This window comes from Morone saxatilis, unplaced genomic scaffold, assembly GCF_004916995.1.
Source record: "Morone saxatilis isolate NCDOM2014 unplaced genomic scaffold, NCSU_SB_2.0 Contig5, whole genome shotgun sequence".
In the NCBI taxonomy this organism is placed as follows: Eukaryota; Metazoa; Chordata; class Actinopteri; family Moronidae; genus Morone; species Morone saxatilis.
The window spans coordinates 11,195,913-11,215,442 of NW_023340095.1; the positions used below are offsets into that span (position 1 = coordinate 11,195,913).

At 39.5% G+C, this 19,530-nt stretch overlaps 1 protein-coding gene across 1 annotated transcript in view; it reads right to left on the reverse strand.

Annotated features, from left to right (window-relative positions):
- Positions 1–12,011, reverse strand: part of ptprna (protein tyrosine phosphatase receptor type Na) — a gene marked incomplete at its 3' end in the record, with an annotated part of 19,395 nt that extends 7,384 nt beyond the window's left edge. The window contains 13 exon segments of the mRNA XM_035676872.1: positions 717–781; positions 962–1,041; positions 1,143–1,229; positions 1,486–1,757; positions 1,844–1,878; positions 2,242–2,367; positions 2,502–2,741; positions 2,956–3,151; positions 3,388–3,535; positions 3,741–3,858; positions 4,712–4,822; positions 9,139–9,189; positions 11,936–12,011. Coding sequence (XP_035532765.1) covers positions 717–781; positions 962–1,041; positions 1,143–1,229; positions 1,486–1,757; positions 1,844–1,878; positions 2,242–2,367; positions 2,502–2,741; positions 2,956–3,151; positions 3,388–3,535; positions 3,741–3,858; positions 4,712–4,822; positions 9,139–9,189; positions 11,936–12,011 — 1,605 coding nt within the window.
- Positions 12,012–19,530: the final 7,519 nt, after the last annotated feature.

Sequence of the window (19,530 nt, forward strand, 5' to 3'; positions counted from 1 at the left end):
AGGGGTTTACACACACACACACACACACACACACACAAACACACAGTATTACAGCACAAAGTGTAGTGGTGGATGGAAAACAAGTTCTGTAGGTTAGACCTTTGTCTGTGCTGTACCACATACACTACAGTGCTCATGCTCATAAAGTTATTTTTTATTAGAAAAAGTTGAGCTAATTTTCTGCATCAATACCCCATTTTGATGGTGTATAATTATGGAGCCAGCAGGGCAGAAATACTGCATCGATTGATTGTGATTGATATTGAGATAAAAAAAAATGTGTGTGTTAAACTTAGAAATAAACACGTTTTTGGAGATATAGTTATGTTACTTTTTGTAATATCTATTATATTTGTATAACCTCTTATTTAGGATTGCATACACCCTGTCCACATCTTTATCAAAAAAATATAGGGATAAGATAGAGAATCAAGCCATTCTGTAACAAAAGCCACATATAAAGTAACCCTACAAGATATGCTAGCCAGTGGTCACAATGTGAAAATCTGCCTGGAATCTCATTTGACACCATCAGGTCGGATAATTTGTCAAGCTAGTGTCCATGAATGAATAGATTTAAATGAAAATGGTAAAGAATACAGAGCAATGATTATATCTATGTTGCCTTGACAACTGCTCCATATGATAGGAGGGGTTACAAAGACATTTTTTCCACAGAGGCTAAGTGTTTTTGTGTGTATGTGGTTATCAAGTACCTGTCCCACACCAGTCTGTACAATCTTCAGGCCTGTCTCAGACTCCAGGAACTTCTTTTCAGATACTGTTGGAGGTGAAAAAACAACAAGCATTATAAAACTGGATGTGAGAAAAATAATTTTCTTAACGATATTTGAGGAAAAAACTGAGACAGAGCGCCCACATACTTTTCAGTTCATACTTGTGTGTGTTTGTGGGTACGTAGGTGTTGGTGTGTCTGTCTGTGCATGTTTTTGAGCCTCACCAGCTTTAGCAGCCACTTCTGCAGCTGTCATGTTGTGTTCATTCTGGCGGATACGAAACGTAAGTGCAGGACCCACCACACTGGCAACACAAAACCACAAAAATATGAAAAAACACTCTTATAGTTTAGAGTAAACTAGTAAAATTCTCTCACACACTGACATACACATAATGGGTGTTACCTGATGTTGATGAAGCTGCTGGTTGTCAGGTGTATCTTATCAGCCAGCAACTCCAAAAGCTTCACTCCATCATATAAACTCAGGGGACTACAAAAGAAAAACATCATTATCCTCCTTGTAAACACCATGTTTAATAAATTGCCACTCTTTACTGGCAATTAATATAACATTTTGTCATTTAATGAATGCATTTGGCATGACCGCATTTGTTCAACACTCTCAGAGTGAAGTAGGCCTTTCCTGTGAATAATTACTGGCTCCACAGGAAGAGGTGTGCTTCATGTTTTGCAGTTTGTTTGTAATAAATGGAAGAGCTGAAAGCTGAATTTGATTGAATGCTAACCTTTGGTTGGTGACAATGTACCCATACTCCTCCTTGGCTCCTGTACCCTCAACCAGTGGTGGCCCCTGCTCCCTCAGGCCTTGTCCAGCTTCGGCAGGAGCTGCCTGCGGAGGCTGGGAGGCAGAAGTGGGGAGGCTGGCGCTCTTGGCTTTAGCTGTGGCTGGGACTGAGGCGGAGGAGGGGGCAGGACGGGCAGCGGGGGGACCAGGAACAGGGGCAGGGGCAGGCTTCTCCGGATTATGAGATACACTGTCTGTTTTTAACAGCTGCATCTACGGGGGGGAATGATAGAAGACCTGTCAGTGAAAAAAAGGTGTCTGCTTCTTGTTAATACTGCTGACAATAGACACTGACATACCTCCTTGAGGGTGATGAGGTCTTTCTCAGGTGGATCTGTGTTAAGAGAGACAAACTGATGTTTCTAAACAAATTCTACAATAAAACTCAATTTCATCGTTTCCCCATCTACTGTTATGTTATTCCAAATTTAGATCTCTGCCATCTGAAAAAGGCAACACTTGCTTTATTGGCACAAAATGATTGATAGAATGAAATCACAAGGTATAAGAGTCATTATAAAAGGTAGTAAGCTGCCAATTTTAACCTCTTATCCTTCATGTATATATATAGATTTTAAAGCTTCATACCACCACACCCTTACATTATGCTTTAGAAAAGCATGTATCAATACTGGGGTTTGGCTTTGTTTGACTTAATATTCTAAATAGAGCTCAGGTTATAAGTGAAAGCCTGTACCTGTTTTTTCTTGAGCCTGCAGCAGCTGCAGAATGAGGGCTAGCTTGTAGAGCTGCTCTTGACTGAGCTCTCTGGGGTCAACTCCGTACCTCTGCAAGACTCCTGACATCCTCTGGAGAAGGCCATCTAACACAGTATAGGATAGTTAGCCTTATCTTGTATGTAAAAATTGGATGGACGTTCTGGATATGCACACTTTGTGAGTACATCCATAGCTTGAATCTGTAAGGCATCGTGTAAATTAAGTTCCTTTTCCTCACCATTTCCATTTGCAGACAGAGTGTTGAAGTCCTGAGGAACCTTTTTATTCTGCATCTGTTGTTGTTGTTGTAGTTGTAGTTGTAGTTGTTGTTGTTGTTGTTGTTGTTGTTGTAGCAGTTGTTGTTGTTGTTGTTGTTGTTGTTGTTGTCTGCCAGCAGTACCAAGTCTCTCCTCTAGGGTGTAGTCTTCCACATAGTCCACTGGTATCTCTAGTTCCAAGTCTTCATAATAAGGCAGACCTGCTCATAGCATAATAAGTTACTATGGTAAAGAGAATTGTTAAGTTATAATGTATCTAACTCCTTGAGAAATAGCTTACAAAAAGCCTTTTCAACAGCATGTTTTTGACCAGACAGACCAGTACTTTTATCGTGTTTTCCTGTCTGATACTTCAATCGTCTTCTTTCCACTATAGCTTTTTTCTTATTTTGGAAATTTGAAAATCCTGTTTACCTGCGGGAGCCATGGAACCGGCCCCTCTGTGGCGATATGAAGGCTGTGCAGACGCCAGGTAGAGAGACAAGGCCTCCTGTAGCAGCTGCTTCTCCCGCTCTCTCTCTCTCTGATTGGCCTGGGACCTTGAAGAGGGACGGACGTAACCGCCTCCCGCCCCAATCAGTGATCTCTCTACTTCATCTTGGTACCTATGCTGGAATTAGGAGAGATATTGTACCATGTGAGTTCCAAGATTTTATTTATTCTTCTGAAATTTCTTATATTTGGTTTTCTAAGATGTTCTATGATTATATACAATGTGCTAGTGGGAAATGAGTTGGTTACATGTGTGAATTTTTGTCTGCTGTAACCACACTTATGCCTTGGACTAGTTTTGTAGTTGACACACACCTGCTTTTGGACAATAAAGATGTGTGTGTGTATCTGTACCTGGTGGTATGTGTATGGGTCCATGGAGGCTGTCTGCATGCGTAGCGGGGACTGAGGAGGCTCAACAATCATGTAGTCCCCATAGTTGCCACCAGGAGGTGTGGACCCTGACTTAGAACTATGGTGGTGGGGGGTTTGCTGTTTGGGCCTGGCAACCCAGAGAGAAACAAAGACAGGATTAGGATGGATACAGGAGTTGATAGGTTAGGATAGGAAGGGAATCGATCCAGAGGGAAATAAATGATGATTTAGGGTGGTTATGAATGGATCGATCGATCGACTCCTTTCACTAATTGTTTTTGTGTAAAATGTGCATCTCTCACTAAATATGACTGCAACTGGAGAGCACTTACTGAGACAAATGAGAGGAGGAGGAAGAGGAGTTTGGTTTAGAGGGTTGGGTCGTATGGGGAACTCTCTTCAGCTCCTTTGACAAAATATACTGGGTGATGTCGTCTTGCCAGGAAAGGCCTGCGTACATACACACAGACACACACACACAGCAATTAAAGAAAGCCACAGAAACTGAGAATGAGAGTGCAAGATTGTGGTGTGTGTGAGGGACGGAGAGAGATTCTCTGAAATCAATACTGTGTCTTATAAGAGTTCTGTTGAAATGGCCGTTTTATGAATGGATTGCTGCCTGTATTCATAAAGCATTCATAAGTTCACAGTGCAATAAGCACAATCATTACTAGTTAAGTACGTGACCAAACAAACTTGAATGTGACTATACAGCTACTCAAATTCAAATTCATTCAGCATAGTCCATTATTAATGCATTCTTGTAGCCACGATAGTAGAACGGCTACTACGGATGGCCATTTCCGTCTGTCGGTCGACCCACAACTTTGGTCCAGACTAAAATAGCTCAAAAACTACTGGATTGCCTTTTTTAAGTCATGGTCCTCAGTGGAATCATTTGTAGTAACTTTGGTGATCCACATGATATTTTCTTTAGCGCCACCATCTGGATAAAATGTGTACTTTGGTTTATAGCCAAATACCTGCAAAACATTCAGGCCTCAGCTGTACTGTGTTTAGTGCTTATTAGCAAAGCACCACTGTGTCTAACTGTAATATAATCTAAATCATACAAATATACTTTCTTTATCTTTAATTAGACTATAGACTGAAACTAGACAGAAATTTTACAAAATTAAATGTAAAATATATAAAAACAGTTAAAATGACAAAAGAGATATCGTCTAATCCGTTGATTTCCGTCGCAGTTACTTAGGATCAATGGGGTATTCACTCTTTTGCAAAGTTTTAGTTTTGTAAAGTAATGTTTAGTAGCGATTATTTCCATGTATTATCTTACCTTGTAGCATGAGCTGTTTGAGGACTTCCTGCATCCTCTTCAGAACAGGAACTGACACCTGGTACTGAACCTGGTCCTGCTTAGAGCTACGACACTGACCAAAAAGCCCGTCTGGAATGAACAAAAATGATGAATGATGAATAAAAAATGAATAAAAATGAACTATGTTAAACGTCTTATTTTGCCAGGATAGTCTCTTTTTAAAGTGACTCATGGCCCCAAATCAAGTTTAGGGACAATAAGCGACATCTGGACATCACACATGGACGTCACAGAAGGAAAAGCACAGGTATAAATAAGAAAATAATGATGGCTGAATTCCATTTATCTGCTTCTGTTACAGGGTCTTAGTATTGTGCATGCTGGTTCACTGTCACACTGCCATTGCTCACTGGGACACTTGAACAGAACAGAGCCATTATCAATGTTATTAGTAACACCTTTGCTTTTCCTAGTATGACAAATGAAAATGCCTGCTGTGAAAAAAGCTTATAGGAAATACAGTCTCTGAGAACAAATTTAACAAGGCATAATTTAAGTTTATTTTATTTTATTTTATTTTCCAGCTAAATCGGAAAACATTTTACAACAAATATATTTTAATGAGGCTGCCCTTGAGGTGCAGCACAGTACTTTGTAATAACCATAATTCTTACGGTAGCCCACACCACACTAGCCCACAGCAGTGAGTCATAGTTTTGAAGTACAGCCCACACACTTATACTGCTTGTCACATTCCTTTTGACGAGGTACTGCTGAAGTCAGTGTTTTAAAAAAAAAATTCCTTTGAAATAATTGCTAACCTGCAGGCAGGTCTTATGGCAACAGAAATAATTATAGCATTTGTTCAGTATTAGTTTTTGTGAACTGTTCTCCTATTTTTTATGTATATATTATGTAGTACACAACATGAATCCACATCCATTCTTCAAGCTGATACATCATTCTAAGGCCTATATCACTGCATTGCAATGCAGGTCTACGAGTGTTCATCCCTTCAGCATCAGATGAGTCAGGAGGAAAGAAGACGTTCACCACAAAGTGTAGTTTAAACAAGGAAGTTAGATATTAACAATCTGAATCTCCTTACTTATCACAGTGCTATCATTGTGGGATGCCAAATCATACCAATAAAGCCTGTTTTTTTTCCAATTTGAAATCTAAGTAAGTAAAATGAAGATTGCTAAAGAAAGATACACTGCAATGTGATGGGAATAAAGAGAAAAGCAGTGCAGACTCTGTGTTATCTGGTGCACTGATGAGTCACCAGTCTTTCACTACACCAGCTAAATCTCACACAATCCAACCTGCCACAGTGAAACGGTGAATTGTTATGCTGAACAGATTAGTGAGGATGAAAGTGTTTGTATCGCTACAAATGTTATGGGAAGCACTGCAGCTTTTACCACTCAGCGCATTGAAGAGTGGCACGCTTTATGTGGGTATATGATCATGTAAATGTCTTAACCTTGTGTTAGTGTTATTACCAAGTTTATCCTTAGTCTACAGATACAAACGTGTTCATCTTTCCCTCACTGAACACAGCAAAAGACAGTTCCCATACATATGTTCCATCTGAGTCAGTGAAACCCCCTAATCGAATTGCAGATAGCTAATGTTGGTGATGCGATATGACACAGGATATTGTATCTTGGCAATGTATTGCACTGGTGGAGTAGAAATACAGTAGCTCTTATTCCTGCTGGTGAATTGACTGATGACAGAGAGAAGAGGGACCTGAGGAGGAGGAGGATGAGGAGGAGGAGGAATGGAAGATGAATGGAAAGACGACCACAAACTGCACAGCTTGATTGGTACTATTTTTGGAGCTGGGGTTATATCTGTAGATATCATTTTTGCGCAGGGAACCTACAGCAGTATTCAGAGTAAGATAGGGGAAGCCTTTAAATGTAAAAGAATATATATATATACATGATTTATAAATAATAAATAAATAATAATTATTAATAAATAAATAATAATTAAATAAAGATTATTGTCAAATGTATTGTGGTGACACGCATCTGTGCTATATTCTACAGTAGGTGGAAGTTGTGTGAGAAAAGTGTACATATTCACAATAAAGTCATGCCAACCAAACTAGGGACATGCATAAATGGTTTACTTTATTCCTGAACACATCTTTCCAAAGTCTTGTGGTTTTCTTCCCCAGTGCCTTCAATGAAATGTAACCTAATTGATTTTAATATCCAGGACAAGGAATCATCCAGTGATTTGAACCGCGTACCCCTAGAGTACATGTGTAAGCACAAGCTAAGGCCTCTGATGATCTCATATACTTACCCATTCACTTGTGTGGGGCACCACAGTGTATTTGCTACTATGGGCAATTATGACAAAACCATAAAACCTCCTCAAGTGGCTTGTCCAGGGTCAGGGTGCTACACCTGCACACACAAAACTCAGCTGACAATGACAGTGACAGTTGTTTTGTTTAACACACTCAACAGGCTTAAAGGGGAGAATCCTGCAACAACACAAACAAATCCTCTTGGAGAAGGACAAGGTCAAACCAGCAGGGCCTACACACTCCTAAATTTATAGACAGTGGACAGTGACAACCTGCAAAACTTCCAATCTGCCTGGGACAGTGCCAGCCACACATCTTGTCACAGACACAAATAATCAACTTCTGAGAGGATCTAAAAGATGCTGCGCTTTCCACAGCAAGGCACACAGGACATAATCAATATTCCCTTTCACTAGCAGTAGACAGCAGGCAGGAGAAAGAAAGGGACTTTAACTACAAGAAACTTTGAAGTCTGTAGATTTGCTTCAGAGATAGAGGGATGTACTGTGCAGCCAGCAGGCATCAGTACATATTTTGGACAAATTATTCCTCAAATGCCAATTGTGGATTCACCACTGCCTTGCCATAAACCTTACAGAATGCTGTAAAATAAACTGTCAGAAATCAATTTCCAATTCAAATAACTTTGTTTTGTTCATATGAAAGATTTAGTTTCTTATCTAGTGCTTTATTTTTTTAGCTAAGCACGCAGGCTTATTCCTTCTTTTTTGAACTGCCTCCTGTACCACATCAGTCTGCACGTCACTCAACACAGAGAGTTGAAACTGATATTGACACTCCTGTTCAGCTCCTGGTGCGTCAGCAACCTATATACAACCAACCAACAACAAATATAATTACTGCCAAATTTCCATCTGAAAAGAAGAACAAAAAGACATGGACAGTGACTGCCATATATTTTCAATGTAGCCAACAGAGAAATACAGCAGCAAACATTTTAGCCATTGTTAACTGCATCTTTTAGATCATTTTGCAATCCTTTGATGCTTAGGATGACAAACACGTCATCCAACAAGTGAAAGCAGTAATTTACAGACAGCTTACAGGGATGCATTGTACAGTACAATACTCGGTTCAAGGGGACTATACTGAACACAGACAGATATAAATCATATAGATGAGATAGCGGTTGCTTCAGTTAATGAAGACCCAAAAGACTCTAAGTGTTTTCTATTGATTTTACTGTTGCTCCTAGTTATCTCATGCAGTCAGACACCTCTGTGACTTCTTAATTTAAACTCAACACAGTTATTCTTTATGTGTTAGTCTTGGGGCACCCTGTATGCATCTATAGAGACTGCGGTGATTACACTCTCTGTGGACTTTTATATTTTCCTCCCAAATTGGGTCACTTAACATTTGTTGATGTCGAACAACCACAGCTTATTCTGCACGGTGGGTTCTTGAAGAGACACACAGTCAGAAAGACAAAGGGCTCATTTAAACTCATCAGACATTAAAACATTTGAGTAGTTGTTATACCAAGTATCTTTCTCCCCCGTGTTCTATCCTCAGACCCACAGATGTGCATAAATATAGCCCAGCGTCTGCTCCTGAGCCGATCCATTTTGTATTCTGTCCAATGGTCGTGCGTGTGCGTAAGTGCAATTTCCACAGAGAAGTGCGTAAGTGTGTGTCAGTGACTCATCGCTGTATTAGCACAACAACTGTGGGGGTGTCGACCTCACCATGATGTCAGTGTTGCCATGGAGACAGTAGGGCGGGGGAGGGGCTTAGATAAAGTCAAGGAAAGGGAGATGGGCAAGTGACGGAGAGCAATAGACACATGGGGCTGAGAGAAGAAAAATCCTTGACTCGTGTTTATATATTTTCATACACAGTCTTTGTGCCGATATGCTACCAGTGACATATAGTGTGTGTGTGTGTGTGTGTGTGTGTGTTTGTGTGTGTCCAGCTGCAGGATTAATAATTTAAAATGCTGTAGAGGTACAGAAAGGATTAAGAAAGTAGCCAGTCTTAAAAGTTTAATGTTTAAGTTCAAGAGAGAGATGATGTATGTTTGTTTGTATGTGTGTGTGTTTCTGTGTGTTTCTCTGTGTGTGTGTTTCTGTTTGTGTGTGTGTGTTGTACTCACCATCTGAGCAGAACTGATCCCTCGTGCACAGTTTTCTCTCAAACAGGCAACCTGAGGTAAAAGACAAAGAGAGGGCTAACAGGTACTCAGAGTAAAATCTTTCACAGCAATTTCCATGGCAACAACTGCTTTAACTCACATTTAGAGGATTTAAATAAGAACACAATAAAGTGAGCTTAGCCCTGGCTTACTCATTGTAATTGGCCTCAAATGTACTGCACAGTGGTAACAAAAATCCACGCACCAAAAACCATCCTTTCTTTTATATTTAAACGCTACCATAGTCAAAGCCGACCTACGCTGTGCTTGTTGTTTATAAAGACTTTTATGTAATTGCACAAGGACATTTAAAAAGCCCCTTCACCCCAAGTGATGTCAATCATTAGCATAAAACCTGGAACTTCAGAAAACGTTGCTGCATTAACAGGCTGCCAGTGGTTCCACAAATATATTTGATAAGCATGACTGAAGATAAAACGTTGACCTAAATTCTGTGAATGTGAAAAAACGATTCATTAGAGGGAAGAGATTATTTCTAATAAAATACCATTTGTAATTAAACAGGGAACACAAATACCTAGTATTTCTGGTCATTCTTGTACATTCTGGTTTGGTATTTCATTTTCAGCTGTTGCACTATTTCTTGTTTTAGGGTGGTGAGTAAGACCTTGGAGGGGATGGCAATGTGGGAAGGAGCAGGTGGCCGGTGATAGAAAGGGACGTAACACAGCATATGCATGGATTCTGTTTGTCTTTCTCTCTTGTGTCACAGCTCATGTCTCTTTTTTGCCCATATTTTCCAAAGTAAAATCCAATTTTGTCACAAAACAAGTGAAATGTTATCTAATCTGTTTGTGCACATGTATGTGAGGAAATGACAAATTATTATCCAAAATCAAATGCAAAAGACGGCAGGTGAGAAGCTTGTTGAAAGAATGTTTTTCCTGAATGCATTTGAATAGAGAAGATTTGAAATGAAAGAAGTTGCTTGTTAGTTTACATCCTGCCAAGACAAACAGTTGGACTGGTAGCACAAACAAAAATTATTTTTTAGAAGAACAATTATCTTTATTTAAAATGGAAAAATTGGTACTCCAGCAGTAAAAGAGGACAAAGGCTGCAATTAATTTCATAACGGAACTTGACCGATTATACGGTGTTTGTCATAGCAACAGGACATCCATCCTTAGGAAAACCACCGGCTGCAGAGATATCATCTCTAACGGTAACCTCATATCATGTGTGTGTGTGTGACGATGGACAGTCAGAAATATGGATGGATGGCTAATCAAATTAACAGATGGATGGATGCATGTGTGAAAAAACGGAGATGGAAACAAGGAGGTGTGAATGGATGAACTGACAAAGGGAAGCAACACTGGTTTCTATCCATGGTGCTGAAATCTAAGGCACCTGCAAAGTAGCTGTCCATTGTTCATTGTTAGGTTATCTCAATGATGTATGGTTTTTAATTAGAAACGTATAACTTTATTTCACATGCATTTAATGTTCAATTTTCAGTGTTCACACTAATAGTTTTAAGAATATAGCAACACAGCAGACAGGTTTATAGTTATTTGAAGTATTTAATATTTACATTTTGTCTAAAATAAACCATGATCAATTGCTCCTAAGCTGTTTAAGAAGTAATAAAACATAGAAACATGCTTTGGATAATTCAAATGACTTAATATATACAGGGCAGAGGGGAAAGGATGGGGGTGGCCACCCTTCTGTTCCAACCAAAATCGTGCCGACTTGTTTTTGTTGGAGAAAACCTGAGGGAGATAATAACATATGGCCTTTTTTCAATCTCACTGAATTACTCACTGAATTCCCTCCATACTTCACAAATCTCCACCTACACATGTCAGACAAACAAACCTTTTTTAATGTTTGTCTGCAAATAAACCAAGGATAGGGGATGTAATAGTTCACTTGTTGCATCAGTGTATACCAGCTCTATGCATCAGTGTACAAAAAGAAAATTAATCAAAAATCAATATGAAATGATCAAATTGAAGCTACTAATGTTGCCATTGTCAATAATATTAACATAGCAGCTAATACTGCTAATGATGCTGCCATTTCTGCTCTTGAGGGTGAAATATGAGCAGACGCTGTTCAGACATCAGTAAACACATTTTTAAAATGTAGGAAACTGAATGTTTTCCTTATGTATTTTTTTAATTCAGCACATAAGAAACCTACAGTATATCTCTGACTAAAAGCTGTCTTCAGTGTTTGATAGCACATACAATTTGGGAACACATAACCTTTTGTCTCTTATTTCATGTTTAAAACATCATTCTGCAGTCTACTTTTTTTACTCTAAAACCACAACGACAATAACAGCATGCGGAGCGCTGGTGCCATGATACAGGTCATAATTCCCTAAAATGCTGTTCAAGAAAAATAAATAAAACACTCACTAGACTAGTTATTATCTGCTCTATCACTCTTTGCATCCTCCATCCATCCTCCGCCTCAGTTTAATCTCATTAGACTTAATTTACCCACACAGAGCCCATCTCTCAATGGCAAATCATTTACAGTTCATTTCAGATCATTTTGGGAGAGACACACAAGTACAGTCCCTTAAGGCGGTACATAAATACAGTGGTGTCTCTGCTGGAATATTACAGGACCATGATAGCGATTGCCAAGGGGGATAAAGTATCCTACAGTCGGATGAGATCATGATAAAGTCATTAGCTACTTAGACACAAAATGTAACCTGTGGAAATATTAGTGATTTCTGGGGAGGACCGTGCCACCATCAGTATCATCATCTTACCGTATTTGTCTGAGGTTCCTGGTTGGCACAGCACGGTGAGAAGGAGCAGAGCTCGCCATGGCTTAAGGTGTTGCATGATCCTCTGATGCCTCGCAGCAGCGGAGGAGATGCAGAGAGAAAGATGCGGAGTCCTCTTCGCTTTGGTCCCTCTTTCAAATCCCCATAATGTTCAAAGGAGCTGCAGCCAGTGTCGACAGCTCACACTGCACCCAGAGAGCCCATGTGACGGAAAAATATTTATTAAAGGGCTGAAAAAACTAATTCCTCGCAGTGGAAATAGGCGGGGCGTAGGGATGATGGAGGGAGGAGGAGGAGGAGGAGGGTCAGGCTGTGGACGCGCAACGTAGTATCGACTCACGAAAGCACGAGTGCGGAACTAACGTAGAATACTTTTTTATATATATATATTTTCAAGGCGTTTTGACTTTATTGGACAGAACAGCTGAATAGATGCAGGAAAGGGAAGAGAGAGAGAGAGGGAATGACACACAGCGAGGGACCACAGGTCGGATTAAAGCGCATACAGCAGGGACTTGGCACATGGGGGTCCAGCTCTACCAGGTGAGCTACTAGGGCGCCCCAGTGACGTAGAATCTGAACAGGACCGACGTGTATCTACGTCATCACGGCCTTGAAACAGAGGGGTGGGGGTGAAGGCGTTCAGTTTTATCCCACCTATCCACAAACGTCATGCATTCATTCTTTTAAACGTGCCAGTATGCACACAAAACGTGATGCAACTATCCCACGAAGCAGCCTGCAGGTGTGTTAATCCAAGTCTCTTTTTATTTTAAATAAACAGTGGTATTAAACTCTTAAGATTTAAGATTTGTCTCAGGTGTAATTTCCTGCATCTCACATGAACTGTAACTGTACTTGGTGATGAAACGAAAATGTATTATACAGTCTAACATTTTTTAAAGATTAACTTGTTTTCCCTCATAAGATTCATGGAACTGGTGAAGGAAGGGTGGAGGGATGGATGGATGGATGGGAACAACAGTCACCTGAAAGCATCATGCTTGTAGGCCCTACACATGCAGAGCTCACCTCAGCCCAGGTAAGACCACAATGGGCTGCGAGACAATATATGGAAACTAGACATTTAGGCTGATCTAATAATTAGAATTAAAATATTATATAATAGTGTATTGTGATTTAGTAGACATCCCCAAATGCAATAACATTGATTTGTCCTATTGTCTCTCAGTCTGGCATGGACACTTTTATCCAGGCTGAAGGTGCAGTAACGGTATCATTCATTTTAGTTGATCACTTCTAATTGGAAATGCACTGAATGAGGCAGAGAGCGGATACTTCCACTGAGGTGACAGCAGTTCATCTTGTCTAGTTGTCCTCTTGCTCCCTCTTGTGTCTGAAAACCAATTGGTGGAAATGCTGCCTCCTTAGTTTGAAAGAGGTGCAGCAGCTACTGTTGCAAATACTCAACTTCCTCAATTTCCTTTAAGAATTCATAATGAATCTTGAATCTTACATACCATCTCCTCTCCTTACACTACCATCAACTATACATTTGATGGTAGTGTAAAGCCTTGTTTTATACAGCCATAAAATTTTAATTATATTACATGAGACATGTCCAAACTTTTTATGTCCTAAGCTTTACAAGGTTGCTCAAACATACACCCTTATTAAATTATTTAGCTGTCTTTGTTTTTATTATAGTTATAGACTTTAGGAGGATATAAAAATGCTACTACTACTACTACTACTAATAATAATAATAATAAGAAGAAGAAGAAGAACAACAACAACAACAACAAGAAGAGGAAGAATAGCAAGTAGTATTTACATGATAAAAGCTTTATGAAATGTATATATAATAATGTCCCTTAGTATTCAGTCTGCATTCATCATGTGCATTGAGCACTGCTGTGATGGAAGGTGCTATATGATATAACAGATGTCCACAACCCCATCCTAGAGAATAATAGGACTAAAAATATAATTAAATGATAGAAATTACAGCTCTGAACTTGATAAAGAATTAAAAATGCAATTAGAAAGAAAAAGGTTTTGCCGTTCCCGAAAAGTTTTGAAAACGTGCTTAGTTTTTAATTTAAGCAAACTAACAGATGTACAGACCGGCCAATGGAAGACCAGAATCTTGGCTTTGGTTCTGATATTCACAGAGTGATTCTATCCTTGGCATACCGTTGGCAGCATCCAATGAATGTATGAAAATGTCATGGGATTAGCATCGCTTACGCATCTAAGAGCAGCATACTGAATGTTAAGTTGTGCATTGTCCTCTCATAAAGCAGCACTCATTTTACTGACAGAAGTCTGGGGCAACTGGACTGTTTTAAAACCGGAAGTAACCTTTTTATCTAGTGTGACTCATGAATCACATGGACATCAAATCAGACAGATTAAGTCATCACCGGCCTTTGATATCATATCGGTCCTAAGATAGACCTAAAATAGATCTGAAACAAGTTTCCTCGTAAATGAAGTTGTTCTGGTTTCCATGTTACACAGTTGCATGCAATCACAAAATGTCCAAACACAAATACTGCATACACAAACACTCTGCCTATCTACCTCTCCTTCTTCCTCTCTCCTGTACTCTCATCCTTTCGTCCTTGTGTGACAGCTCATTGGCATGTGTGTATGTGTGTTTGGTCGGTTGCCGGGCAACTTGTGTTCAGTGTAAATGAAGGATGAAACCAGCTGAACCCCCCATATACACTATTTATGTCATATTAAAACACCATAGTTTATCTAGTTATCTTAATTTCTTATGTCTGGTGGTTAAAAAAGTAATTTTAAACAATTTCATCATGCCATTATCCCGTCATGTTATCCACACTGCTTGGCTCCTGACTGCCCCTGGCATTCCACAGGCCAGAGGCCCCCCACGCTGTCCCAGATTCCCCACCCTTGGGTCATGGACATGATAAATTTAACTTTTACTATGCCTTAATTAATGTAATTTTAGCTAAATGATATCTACTAAATGTACTAAAATGTTGATGTATATTACACTGATGGTGAGGGAAAAAACAAAATGCAAGTTAGGGAAAGAACTGCTGGTATTTTTACATTACAATCTTGCATCCTATTGCCAAAAATAAATGTGGCTGCTATGTAGGCCTACTATTGATATTTTCAGACTTGCATGTGTCTATGTGTTTGCCAGCCATGCTGGGAACTGGATGCTAATTTAAGAGCGTTTTTTCTAGGCTGCAGGTCAGGTATTGCTCCTGTGTCTGGGGTTGTTAGGCAACTCATCTGTACAAATGTTCTGTCCTGTGCCGATGATGTGGTCTTCAGCTGGGGAACTCCAGGATGACTGCTCCAGTCACATCAGCAGATAACACAGTCAAGTCACATCATGCTCATATCAGGTCATTTCACATCATCTGTGGCAATGAAAAGCCCTTCACATTTTCTGGTATACAGTGTATGAGTGCAGTGGGATGGGAAATTGTCTGCGTCAACAGTTTTAACATGTGACTTTTAAACTCATACCTGAAACCTTTAGAAGTTATTATTGGTGTCACACTTTCTTTTAAGTCCAAAACGGAGCCTTTGTTATATAAAAAAACTCCACAAGACTCTGGAGTGAAAATATGATGCGTGTTCAAGTTTTTCTGCCCAAGTCTATTCAGGGATCTTATCTGGCTCACATGGGCCTTTGGCGCTGGAACAAAGCAAGTCATAGTCTTGGAAGGTGGCCTGACAAGTGTTGGATTCCCAGACCCACAAAGGACAGAACAACTGCCTGATGATAAAGTATATACATACATACAAATCAGTTTTACATTATCAAAATTGTTTTGGGACAGTGATAGAATGTTAGTAAGGTTTACTTTAAACTTATAACAGGGCCCTGATTCTACAGTCATGGCTGAAGTTAAAAACAAACATGCAGTTCATCAGACCTGGTTATAATAGTAATTGAAATAGGTTTTGAGTCCAATCTAGTACACCCCCTCAAATTTAAAGTAAAATATTTGTGAAGAGACAGCTTTTTGAGATGTGAACGAACACTGAATACAAAGTGACTGTTGAAGTCGGGCTTGAAACTCTGAGACAGACAGTGTGTTCAACAATCTCTTGTCTCTCTGGCATCCATGTGGATTGTTTTATGTTGTACACAACAGGGCAAAGAAAGGAAGTCACTTTGCAAATTTGATAATTGATATCAGAGTTTGATCGTGAGCGGCTATATTTATCGGGCATGTCGGTAAAAGCAGCATCATTCTTATTTTTATTGACATGTCAGGCTCTGTCTTCAGTGCCATGATCCTTTGGGAAAGTGGTTGGATAACAGAGTTTAAATGGAAAAGCTAAAAATAGAGCTGACACCACTAGCAGCTGACACACACGGCTCAGTGAAATGCAAATAAATGCATGACCACACACAAACCTCCCATCCCCGGCAACCCTCCCTGAACTCTACACCCGCGCATACACATAGACACGCATATACATACACTCCAGTTGCCTCTTTAAATTCATTTATACATCATCAGAATAATTACAAATGATTTGCTCAAGTTACTGAAAAACATTTCCTACCCACACAAATGGTTTCTTGCCACAATTTGCACCACCTAGAGCATACATGACATCATTTCATGCTCACCCGAATCTTTTCATTAACGTTATATGCAGTTGTGTCGCCTTGTCTGAATACTTTTTTTGCATTCAGCCTGAACACACCTGATAAAAGCGTGGCTGTGGCTGTGTGTAGGGATTTCAATCAGGAGAGACAACAAATATATTTAATCGATGTGCACAATGAAAATGACAAATGTAAAAAGTCTTTGGCTATTAGACAACATTGTGAAGTCATTGTATTTGAAGGTGTTGGTGAAGCTGTGATTAGTATAGGAAACCCTGATGAACACTGGATATGATGAACTGGAGGTGAATGGGTGGTGGAGGAGGGTTGCAATGATTTCACACTTAAATGACAGCTGGAAGCAGCTGAAAGGAGAACAGGTTCAAAGTTTAAAGTTTAAAGCAGCAACATGCTTGGCTGGAGGAGACTGTGGCTAAGTCTGATTGGTTTAACTGAAGGAGTAAACGCTTATAGCTGATTAAGAAAGAGAGTGAGAGAATTGTGAATGGATGAGACACAACGAAAAGGTCTCACTGCTTCAACTTGTGCTGAGCTTCGTGTGTGTGTGCATGACAGAGAAAGAAGCTTCTCTTACACTGTAAGTGACTTGCTGTGTCAGCTGAACATTTTGTGAAGTAATATGTGTTGTTTCATTATTTAAAGCTCCTTGACTGGGACGCTGGAAATTCCCATTACATTTTAATGCTTCAGTGGTAGCAAACAGTCACTTCTGGGTTGCCCAGTAAAATAGTAGATATCTTAACACTTAGTAGTAGTGACAACAGGTTCTGCTGAAAGTATCATAGAACTGTTGTTTGGGTATTGTGAGACTGTAGGAGACGTAAGAAGCATGAAAATGCTTAATTAAAGGCTCTACACAGCAATGTACCAACCAAACAGGTGTTTTCACTTATGTTGCCTAATGAGACCTCTTCTCAGGACTACGTAGTTGGTTGCACCTGTTAGGGCAGAACATCTTACCCTATTATTATTCTTAGTGGTCCATATCCATAGAGTTTTGTGACATTCAGTACCAAGTGTAGTTCCACCAAAGTTTAATCTGACGGTGCAATCAACAGGGGTTAATTGGAAACACCTGAGTGTTTGTGCAAGGCCTTTAAATGTAAAAGTCAAGCAAATGATATGTCAGCTCTCAGAGGAATGTTATGCATCATACAGAACTAGAGTCATCATCATCGCCATCATCATTATCATTATCATTACCACCAACACGTGTATACACAGTAGGTCCTATGACACTGGGCAGGGCAGAGATTCATGACAAGTCTGGACTGGATTTGAGCTGCAGCCCTAAGTGTCTGACATGAGTAATGTCTGTCTGTTATAGACCAACATCATTCATTTACATACTCACACACACACACACACACACACACACACACACAACTTGTAGTACTACTGCTAAGGACCTTGTACTTAAATACTTTCATTTCATGGAGGAATACCTGAGCTAAACTCATTGCCTAAGCTTAAATATATATAATATTTTTAATACTTGGAATACATGGAATCAAATATGTAATGTGAAAGGGTTGCATGTAAAAACAAACCCTCAGAGAATTATCACACAACTGTGAAATTTCACCAATGTCCAATTAACCTACTGAATGCGAGCTGCCCAGCACAAAACGGCAAACAGATGAAATTTTGCTAAATAAGTAAGTTAAGCGACCAAAAATAGACTAGAGTGGACAACATATTAGCTGAAATACATGCTAATGTTACTGTGTGTCTGCTGTATTTGTAATCAGGCAGTTGCAGTTGATAATATGCCATTAATTCAGCTTTAACCTTGTAATCTAACTTTAATCAAAAAATGATGGCTAACTTTGTGGAGACTGAATTTTTGCCTTCACATGGGAGACACATTTGAATAAACACACAAACTGCTATATCCTGTAAATTCCTGTACACTGTTACAAAATATTAAAGTGATGCATTTAACCACATAGTGAAGGTCTGATCTACATAGATTTGTGCACCCACTCTTATTGCGTGTGAGTCCAGTTAAGAATGAGTGACCTTCCCAACAGCAAACATCAGTCAAACTGTACTGCTCCTCATGTAACCAAGGGTAAATACCTAACTCTGTTGTAGTTACTGGCAGGGTAGTCACTCAGACATTATATAAGTTAAATCATATTGTGCACCATCAGGACACCAAAAAGTGTAAATTGTTGATTTGATGATATGATTGAAGGGATTGAATTAATAGGGTTTTCAGAAGTAGATGTCATCATTAATGTGTCGTGTGTCCATAAATGTGAGGAGTGTGCTTTTATGATGCAGTTTCTTTCGCACTATTAAGGTCACATACACTGAATTACAGTAAGAATGCCCTGGCTATTTCAAACATGTGAAGCTATTGGGATGTGATCTATTTTAGTCTATTGAGATATAGGCTGTAGACTGAAACGCAGTGGATACTTTCCCCTCTGGATGTGGGATACAGATAGTGTTTATGAAACAAGCCTATACTTTCTCTGTAACAACTGCAGAGACTGAGTTACTGTCTTACTTACTTACTCACTCACTCAATCATTGGTCACACACACACACACATACACACACACACACACAGAAGGCCTCCGCCCTTTCCAGCACTTGAAACCAGACCCTTCGACAGCTGAATCGAGAGCTGGCAACAGGCACGACATGGGGAGAGGAATGAGAAAAGAAAAAGGCTGGAGAAATGATGAGTGGCTGGCGAGGGGGAGGAGACATAGAGGAAAGGCCTGGAGGATTCTGGATGACATATCAAGATACTGCAATGAACTGACTAAAACATAAAAAAAGAAAATGTTTTCAGAAAGCCCCATTAATGCTCATTTATACTTTTAAGATAATTAGACTAAAATAATCTACAGTGGGAATGGAAGAGCTTTTTCTGCTAATATTTGAATGGCATCTCCATTGTGTTTCCCCAATCCCCAAACCCATCGAGTAATCTTCCAAAATGGCTCCATCTTTCAGGTTGGGG